The sequence below is a fragment of the Equus quagga genome, chromosome 5 (assembly GCF_021613505.1).
Source record: "Equus quagga isolate Etosha38 chromosome 5, UCLA_HA_Equagga_1.0, whole genome shotgun sequence".
Lineage (NCBI taxonomy): Eukaryota > Metazoa > Chordata > Mammalia > Perissodactyla > Equidae > Equus > Equus quagga.
In genome coordinates, this window is record NC_060271.1 from 49,300,214 (window position 1) to 49,310,580 (window position 10,367).

General features: G+C 54.4%; 1 protein-coding gene across 2 annotated transcripts in view; it reads right to left on the minus strand.

Moving 5' to 3' along the window:
- Nucleotides 1–10,367, minus strand: part of SH3RF3 (SH3 domain containing ring finger 3) — a 346,149-nt gene that overhangs the window by 52,925 nt on the left and 282,857 nt on the right. For both annotated transcript variants that reach the window (XM_046663562.1, XM_046663563.1), the window contains exon 8: nucleotides 8,808–9,142. In XM_046663562.1, coding sequence (XP_046519518.1) covers nucleotides 8,808–9,142 — 335 coding nt within the window. The remainder of the gene's footprint in view (nucleotides 1–8,807; nucleotides 9,143–10,367) is intronic.

The following is a 10,367-nucleotide window of genomic DNA, read 5'->3' on the forward strand; positions in this document are numbered from 1 at the left end:
GAAAAGCACTCACGAGTTCTCTAGAACATTGGAGATGCCCCATGATGCTGACATGTCTGCCTTCTGGGAAGGGCAGCCTGGTGGGTCCACCCTGTAGGCATTACCTCCTTGTGTGGCTTACGGGGTGTGTGTATATGTTTTCCTTTAGAACTGATTCCATCTGCTGAGATTTTCTGGGCATTGAAGGCTGGAAAAAATATCCCACGTCTTTATGAGCAACATGAGGACATGTCAATTGAAAAGGAAGGTGATAACAGTGGTAGAATTTTGCAGAACAGAACCCACACTTGATGTGGGAATCAAGCGTGCTCAAGTGGCTCATGGCCACTCGAATGCCACTCGAACTCGAACGTCTACTTTTGACCTCACAAGCCATGCTGCCACATCCATCTCTTGGTTATCCCAGAGCGCTGGGCCATGTGTCAGGCAAGTGTACAATCCCCCAACAATCCTGATTAGTTGCGGCAAATTTTGCCTTCTGGGGAGGGTTACAGAATCCCACAGCTGTTACAGCTGATTCACAAATTCTTTTTCTTTCCTAGAATTTATTACTATCTTTAAAAATTAATTTTGGTTTAAAGCTTTGCAGTTGAAACACAACTTCTGACTAAAATAGTTCTCTTGGGCTCCACCCATCACTCAGGCTAAATGTCAGGTATGAAACTGACACCTTAAAAACCGTTTATATCTGGGGCTGGCCCCGTGGCCGAGTGGTTAAGTTTGCGCGCTCCGCTGCAGGCGGCCCAGTGTTTCGTTGGTTCGAATCCTGGGCGCGGACATGGCACTGATCATCAAGCCACGCTGAGGCGGCGTCCCACATACCACAACTAGAGGGACCCACAGCGAAGAATATACAACTATGTACCGGGGCTTAGGGGAGAAAGAGAAAAAATAAAATCTTTAAAAAAAAAAAAAAAAACGTTTATATCCATGTTTCTTGGTGGGCATGGAAAAAAGGAACCTCCAGTGGTTGAGGACATGAATAAATAGCATTTCGCAAACAGAACACACCAGCCAATCCGGGTTCATTTTGAGCAGCCTACATGTCTGGATTTGGCAATGTTAAGTGTCTTTTTTCATAAAACTGCAAATCAAATCTCCTTTTAATCTTTTATTAGAAGCCTCAGGAATATAAGTTTTACATCTGCACCTGTCTCATAATTCTTATGGGATCTCCTCTTCAATGAACTATCAAATTCTTAAGAATGATTTCTAATATTTTTGTTCCAAATCCTCTGCTAAGCATTTATGAGATGAACTAATTTCCTCCTCGCCAAAACTCAGGGTGCAGATGCTGCCAGCCCGGTTTCATAGATGAGGAGAGTGAGACATAGGAAAGCAAATGAGTTTGTCCCCAGTCACACAGTCAGTCAACAGAGGAGCCCTGATTTATGCCAGGCCATGCCCCAGACCTTCTTTTTTCAAACTCAAGTTTCCCTCACTAGTGAAGTAATTTGGCTCCTGCTTCCTTCCCTCATCCCCAGCCACGCCCTGGATGCTCAGAGGACGGGCCACTGGGCACGCAGCAGGAGAAGCCGGCCGACAGGAGCAGAGCGGTAGGAGTGGACACTCTCCTGAGCACCAAGGGGCTTGGTGTTTTTCACAGTGCTTACTAGCTGCATGGCCTTGGGCAGGTCACCTCGCTCCCTGGACCTCCACGTCCACATTTGACCCTAAAAGGGTCACCAGCACTCCACCAAGCCAAGATCCAGCCGCGCATGGGATCAGGTCGCAGCCCAGGACAGAGGCCAGGGGAGCTCTATAGGAGAAGGGGGGGTGGGCTGGCCTCGTGGCACCTTCTTGTTGTGGGAGGGAGCAGACGCCAGGAGAAGGTCTCTGGGCCACCTCTGAGCTCCCTGCAGACCAGGGTGGTGCCACCGGCCTGTGCCACTTGGAGGTCTGTGCCCTGATGGGTGGGAGGAAGAAGCTGCTGCCCCATCACAGGGAAGGGACGCTCCGCAGCATGTCCCCATCTAAAAACAAGTTTCCCGTAAAACTTCGGAATGCTGTTGTTTCGACAGCTGGTATTCGTGCTTTCAGGATGGGTTCATTTTCAGGCTGAAAATTACTCATCAGTCAAACACCAGCTTTCCTCACCTGCAGAAGACAGCCCACCCACAGGGAGCTGAGGGGAAGGCTGAAGTCACTGGGCTCCCAGCAGCCCACGGCAGTTGGAAAGCGGTCCTCTCCTCTGCCCGCCAGAGTGCCAACTCCTGTGCCAGGGGCAGGCAGAGCTGCCCAGCACAAGCATCCCTGGGAGGAAGCAGGTGTCCACGGCCCACAGCTGACCAGGTGCCTCCTGAACTCCTCTGTGGGGCTCATGGGGTTCCCTAAGCCCAGAAGGATGTGCCATGTGGGCCGAGGGCTCAGTACACTTCATGCACCCCCCTCCTCCGCTGAGGCCACGCCTGAGAAACAGCACTGGTCTGAGGGTCTCCATGTGTTTCGGCCTCACCCACAAGCAGGCCAGGGGCAAGGCTTCCCCCGGAGATCAGGGTGAGGGTCAGGCCTGCGGTGGAATTCAGCTCTGGCGAGGTCAGACCCAGCCCACTCCCACCTCTGACTTAGCGTCTGTGAGTCAATGACACAGCAGGACCCTCCCCACTGCTGGCTGGGCGGGCGGGGCTCCAGCCTGTCCCCCAACTGGAAACGCATGGTAGCGATGGAGATGTGGGCTGCAGAGCCTACAGCGCCGCCACCCCCGCTCCCCGCCGAATCCACACTTTAGAAACAGCACAAATAAAAGGCTGGGCTACTGCAGTGGAGCCCCAGCGGGAGAGAGAGACATTCTCAAACCAGCGATTCTTCCCTTAGGAAGAGCTGCCTGGTTGTTCTAAAGAGCTTCATACTGAAGGGCTCTTTAGATTGCAAGCCGCACGTTCATTAAAAGTGTAATTGTAACCCTATATGACAGCTGCCTTTTCACCCACTGTCATACATACACATACTGGTAAAGGGGTGGAGGGTAGATAATACAGAACAAATTCATCTGCAAACATACTTCCCAGAGGCCCTGCCACAGGCAGTCCCGTCAGGCCTCTGAGCCTCTCTGATCAGACCAGTTCGCAAAGCCTTGATTATAAAGGTCAAACCGTCCACATGGATTTGGTCACAGGGCTCACTACCATTTGGGCTCCAGCTGCAGTTGAGGCCAGTGTAGACCCAGAAAGCAGACACTTCAGGCTTACACTCCCTTCTGCCCGGCTGACCTCCCAGCCTCCTGCCAACAGCTACCCCAGACTTCTCCTCACTGCAGCAGTCCCAGACAAGTCCAAAACACCTGAGGATGGCCTCACGGGACTGGGGAGGCCACCACAAGTCAACACACTGGAGCCAAGACAGCACAGACATAGGAGTCGGGAGGCAAGAGTTCTGGCTCCACACAATGCTGTGTGACCCAGGCAAGTCTTTCAGCATCTCTGAGCCTCAGGAGCATCATCAAAAATAAACAGTTTAATGAAAAGATCTTCAGAGGCTCTTTCCAGTTGCAATATTCTATTATTCTGTGAAACTGAAACTATCTCATCCATAAGCAGAAGGTTAGCTTTCTTCTGGCCCATAAAGTCAAGGATTTCTCATATGTCATCGGAGTGAAAACGTACCGGCAGCAGTTTTCCCAAGTCTCTGACAAACATCACCAGATGCCTTCCATGAGCAAGGTACTCCAGGGCCTGTCAGGCAGGGTGTGGGGGCTTTTCTGAAATAAGTTTTATATCAGGACACAGCACATGCAACCACCACTGCTACTTCCTCCAATTATACCGACCCCTGTGTGCTGAGCTGCTGATCTATTCCATTCTATACATCCTATTCAATCTAAACAAAAATGTTGGTCCAAATACACTACACTGGCTCCATGACTCATGAATGGGTCATTTTCGAACATGTGGTTTGAAAGACACAGCTGTAGAGATCACAAGAAACGGTAAGTGCCCCGTGGGCACGCTGATGCCAAGGGAAGCATGAGGTGAAGGGTCGGCACCAGCGACGAGCCCTCCAAGGGCGACAGTTCACTGCCAGAGGGAGGACAGGAGAGCGAGCCACCGGGAACCCAGAGGAGGGGACGAGTACAGCAGCGTCCTTCCAGCAGGCCTTGAATTCCACCCTCCTGCCCGGCGCCAGGCCACTCAAACTGCTGAGCAGCGAGGCTGATGACAGGCCCTTCATGAGCCGCCTGCTAGCTCCCAGCTGCTCTCACCTTTGGGACACACCCTTCAGCCTCTGCTCAGGCTGTTCCCTCAGCCTGGAAGGTGCTCCCACCGCTCAGGCTAAAGGACCCCAGGAAGCCTCTGTTCCCATCCCTGTACCGGACTCCAAGTTCCCCCAGGCTAGGGCAGAACCTTCTGTCGCCACAGACCCCCCAGAGCCTAGCACTCTGCCTGGCTCCTATGTGTGCTCGTTGCAACAAATAGATAAGTGAGTGAGTGACTTCCAGCTAGTCGGCCTGGGAAGGCTCTAAGATCCGAGGCTCATGGCTCCACGAGCTTCTTCCCGTCTGAGCGCATCACTGCTGCTCATGGCAGACGGCGGCCTCTGTCTGGGGGCACAGGAGTCCTCCTTCGATGACTTTCCCCTGGAGGTGCCCCGAGGGCTGACTGATCCATCCCACCTGGTGCTGAGGTGTTCACGAGGCCTCAAAAACAGGAAGCACCCATTGACAGACATGCCAGGTGGAACTGAATGGTGGTCTCAAGCACAAAATTAATTTTTTAAGTGTAAAAGTGTTAAATCCTACAGATCACCTTCTTAAGTCTTCCAAGATTTGGTTTCTACTCTGCGATTTGCAGGTGCTACAAAGATTACTCCACAGGTTGTACGCAGTCCCTTCTTCAGAAGCTCTAGGCCCGAGTCCTTCGATGGGAACATCACCAATGCGGCCACCTGCTGCACCTTCTGAAGACCGTGATCACCATAGTTTCTGCGTCCCAGGGTCCTGCCCACACCCTGGGGTCTTACCCATACCCTGGGTGCCTCTAATCTTTCCAGCGGGGCGACTGGGAAGCGCTCATGCAGCCTGGGGTGTCCAGCACTTGATAGCTTCCCCAGGGATCTGCTTCAGACTAGGAGCTTCAAAGCCCATGTCCTTCCCAGGTCTCCTTGGCAGGGGTGGCCCTATTCTACCAGGGCACCCTGGGCAGATCCACCCCAAGCAGAACAGATCCTTGGCTGGCCCAGATGGACCGAGGTGATGGAAGAGTTCCTGGTGCTGTCCAGAGCTGTGAGCGAACCCCTGGATCAGCACTACCCCCAGCCCTGGCCTGTCCTTGGCCCCCTCCGCCCCAGCACAGGCGCCCGTGGAAGCATTCCAGTCTGTCACTGTGGCTGGGTAGACCCAGTCAACCCAGTCTCCATGGCCCACAGGCACACTGCTGGACTGTGCCCCACCGGGGAGTGGGCAGCTCTCCAGGAAGGTGGAGCTGCTGTGTGGCTGTGTGCCGGCAGCCTGTTCGTGGGGCAGCCCCCGCAGGGCACTGATACGGCCAGGGAGGTGAGTGGGAAGAGCATCGGGGAGAGCAAGCTGAGGAGGCTGAACTCTGGCAGAAGCTGGGGGCCCAGAAAGGAGCTCCAGCTCAGGAGCCAGTCTACAGAAAGAGTCCCCACCCTGTCAGCACTGTGTCTCTCCAGAGGCCTCCCCACCAAGACTGGGCCACACAGGGCCAACAGGAAAGACCTGCCTGGAGCAGGGCTGAAAGACCCAGCCCCACAGGCATAACCAGCAGAGGGCCAGCCTCCCAGGGGTCTCCACATGGCGGCTGACATGCACAAGCTGGGTTGGGCCTCTTCCTTCTCCACACTCAGGAACGCTGCAGCATAAATCTCCCACCGTCCTGGGACAGAGCCGCCCCCCCCCCCCCCCCCCCCCCCCCCCCCCCCCCCCCCCCCCCCCCCCCGGGGGAACCCCCCCCCCCCCCCCCCCCCACCCCGCTCTACCTCGGTGCCAGGAGCCCATCAGTCACGGCTCTCTCTTGGGCATATGCTTGGAAGGACCAAAGTTCAGCAGAGCTCGGCACGATGAAAGCAGGCAGGTGCTGAGGTGTCCGTCTCTGTGGACAGTGGGGCTGGGAGCTCACTGCCTTTTCCCGAGGAGAATCCAATAACAGAAACAGCCCGGAGACTCCTGCCAATTACTTTCAAAAGTCCTTTCACTGCAGTTAGACATGTGCACATCTGCGACGGGGTGACCCAGAAATAGATTTGAAGCCCATGGTGTGCTCTCAAAGTTGGTAAAATCTGTTGCGTTGTAGTCATGGTGGGGGCAAGGGGAGGTGGCAGGGTGCTGCCAAGGCTCCCAGCCCGGGCGCACTGCAGACTCAGAGCCACCACATGGGTTCACCTGAACCACGACGGTCTGCTCTTCTGCCAGAAATGGCAACTGTGGACATTCTGCACGTATTACAAACTAGAGAAATGTAACTGGGGATGCAGGAGGAAAAACATTAACAGGCTTTTTCAGAGCACTGCTTTCTATTTCGCTTGGTTTGAAAGGTGAGATATGAAAACACATATAACATTTGGAAGGAGGTCCACCTCTCCTCCGGGGGTCATGCTGATGACGGCTGCTGAACCTACAGACAGGTGTGCGCTTCACCCCACGAGGTCCACTTCCTGCCTCCTTGGGAGCACAGCAGGGATGGCTCCCCGAGCTGCGAGCAGTCCGGCGGGGACAGGACGGCGCGGGCTGTGCACGTCTGCTGCCAGGCCGACTCGGGGAGCTGTCAGAGAGAAGCTGACAGGTCTGCTGCTGTCCCTCTGGGAGCAGGGCTTCCTTTCACCAAGGGGGCCCTTCCGGGTGTCCCCCGGACTGAGCTGTTCCTTGCTGAGGGATGAGAACTGCTAACAGAGTGTAAGCCTTGAGTGAAAGCAAAATCCCTGCTAAGTGTCTACCAGGCAGATGTTGAGAGCAGGCCCAGCACTGGCTTCATTAGCAACACACATAGGAGGGCAGACGGTGAACGGGACGGCTCTCCACACAGGTTCCTGCAGGCCTGATCCTGCTTGGCGGCAGCCACATTGAAGCCAGCCCTGTCTGCTCCGCGAAATAGAGAGAGGGAGTTTTCTGGCAAAGAACCAGAAATGTTCACAGAGCTATTATGGCTCTTCTCTCTCCAAGTCCACCACCAAGCATTTTCTTAGCCGCTCAGAGGCCTAGGGGACCTGCCTTCCAGGAAGGACGTCCAAGTGAGAGGGGGGCCCACACCCTGACTTCTCTCTCCTGACGAGACCCAGCTATCTCCTAACACGGCTGCCAGGTGGCAGGGAGCGGATCAAGACCTTAGTGATTTTCAGACAGACACGGACACGACATGCAGAGCAACCATTCCATGTCATGCCCAGGCCCTGCACTGGTCTCAAGCAGACATGAGCTTTGCCGGCTGACAGCACAGCAGTAGTGGCTGAGACTAAGGTCTCCTCCACACCCGTGAGCTGGGAATAACACTCCTCTGGACCAGATGACACAGGCCCTGAGGAGGCCTCAGCCCAGACCCCGAGGCTCTGAGGAGGCTGGTGTACGCATCTCTGCGACGTGCCTGGGCTCCTGCCGAGCACGGGTGGTGACCCGGTGGGCATGCCTTCAGGGGTCCTGCGTAAATGGCCTGAGTTGGCAACGCTGGTTCTGGTACTGTCCCCAAGGGACGGGAGAGGCTGTCCTCACTCCGAATACCCCACCTAGCGTTGAGGGTCCCACCCAAACCCTGCGCAGCACACTTTTCTCCAAAGACTGGCTTCCCATAGAAGGGTTTAACAAGAGCCACAAAATGTGGTAAAGCCAAGAGAGAACAATAAGAAACTGCTCACACAGCAGGGCCCATAAAGAGAGGGGCACCCTGCGGACAGCTCGGCCCACACTGCCTGGCGCAGCCACGGGCAGCACACAGGCCCTGAGCACCGGGCATGGCCATCTCCCTGGGCTCCATGCTGGCTTTTGCAGACTGGATATGAAGAAAGGGAGACAGCGCAGCAACAAACTTTTCATATAGATTACATGTAGAAATTATAATATTTTGGATATTGAGTTTAATAGATTATGCCATTAAAACGAATTTTACCTTTTAATTATATTTTAAATTATTTTAACCTTTTAGAAGTGTAGCTCCTGGAAGATTTTAAATTAGACATGTGGCTTGAACTGTAGTTTTATCGAACAGCACGGCTTTGGAAATCTGGATTCTAATCCTGCCTAACCCAGTGTGTAGCTGGGTGGCAAGAGAGGCGAGTTCACTGGACTCACATTTCTTTTGTGAAACAAGCTTACTTTCCTTCACAGCTGAGAGAACAGCTGAAAACACTGTCCACACCAACCACTAGGCAGCATCTTCCTCTCGTTTCTCCTCAGAAAACAGGCCTGTCTCGTGGTGGAACAGGTTGTGGACTGCACAAGGAGCACACACTGAAGTGAGGGGTGCTGTTTACACTGTACCTAAGCAGGCTTGTATACTTATTATGATAATATCCTGGCACATGGCAGTAAGTATCTTCTTTTAACAAGATGAGTGTATTACAGTGATTTTCCAACGGACGGCAATAAAGCATCTTGAGGAAGAGATGCCCTTTCTCGGATTTGCAAGAAGACTGCAGCAGGGCTCCCGTCCGCCCTCCCAGACCTGAGTCCGCCTGGGTCCCACAGCAAGGAGCAGCCGCTGCACTGCTGCGCTCTCCATCTCTGTCACGCGCCTGGTCCCTCTGAGGGCAGGGCCTCGGGGCCCTCATTCGTCTTAACTGTACAAAGCACCAATGGGATCTGCTGCCAAAGAGTCCCAGTGAGCAGCTGGGCCAGGGCCAGGGTCAGCCCAGGATGGGCCACTTACCTTTTCATTTTTCTTCTCATCTGGTCTGTATCCTGTGCTGGGGGGGCTGGCTGTCGACAGGCCACTGATGGGCCCCCCTCCGGCCTCCCCGTTGAGGTTGGCGGCGTTGACATTGGGAGGTGTGATGGCTGATGCTGCCGACGTGAGTGGGATGGCCGGCCGGGGGCACTGGGCTCCGATGACCGTCTGCGTCGGGGGCTGGGGGATATGCTGTGGGGACACCACAGAGTGGGGCCTGAGGCTGACGGCAGGCAGGCGGGAAGGGGAGTTCTGGGTGCACAGGGGTGACACTGTGGCGGTGGGTCGGTCCTGAGCCTGAGCTGAAGAGGGGGCAGCTGGAGCATGGGGTGAGAAAGAAAGAGGGTTGAAAGGTTATTTTGCAACCTGCAGTGCAATTGCAATGGACTCTTCCCTCGGCCTCGGCCACCCGGCGCCCACAGCCTTGCTCTGAAGTCTCTCCGGACGGGCCTGCAGACATGCAAAAGCATCCCTGTCTTCCCAAAGCCCTGCCAGGCGCAGAACAGCCTCCCCAGGGGCTGCCGACCCTCCCCCAGGGGGCCATGCGTGTGGGCGCCTTCTCAGCGCTCTCGGAAGTCTTTGAACTGGTTTTCTCTGTGATGAGCTAACACGCTCAGAAGATTTTTAAAAATACCTTTGTTAAAATGTTCATAAAAGTAAAGCCTGTGAAAGAATCTTGAAGAACCCTCCAAATGCCCCAAACTATTAGACCCCACTGCCTGTAAGAGGATCATTTTCTGCAGCTCAACTCTGGTCAGTCTTGACCCCAGCACTGTGACAGCCCGGTCCTTGCTTCTCACCCTTGGCACCTGACAGCGCTGAGCCAGGGCCGGGCCTGCAGCCCGCTTTGCTGGGACGGACAATCCATCGCAGGAAGAAAGCAGTGGGGTTTCCCTCCACCGCAGCCTTGAGGGGAGCCGTGTGCCTCTCCCTCTGTGATCCACCTGTGGGGGTGGCCCTGTCTGCACGTGGAAGGGACAGAACTTCTGGATTCATAGAACAGGAGCCTCACAACTCTGAACCCACCCCCTTGCTGCCCACAAAACGCTTCCTGAGGATGTCAGGAGTCTAAAGGCATGACATTTGCAACAATCTGCTGTTTGAAAAGATAAAGTTCTCTCTAGACACAGCACCATATGAAAATTAATCCTGCCACACCTCGTGTTAGCAATTTTGAAGAACTGTCTCCTCACTAATTACAGATGAAAAAAATAGGGAGAGAGGATGCGCCACACCAGAGGGACAGCGACTCACAGCCTGCACTGCTCTGACCCAAAGGAGAGACACAGGCGGGGCGGCAGACACCACGCCACACCGTGTCCACACCGCAACTCCGATTCAGCCATCTTTGCATTGTTACGTCAGAGAAAAATCACGCTGTTGTTATTTTCCACCACCAGGATTTGTGGCATTCATGGCTTCAGCAACACGAAAAAAATTCGCGCAATAAAACAATATCCTCAGCCCCCAAATACGCCTTGAATAGATAATAATACACTCATAAACCCTAACAGCTACTCCGCGCACCGCGCATGATGCCCC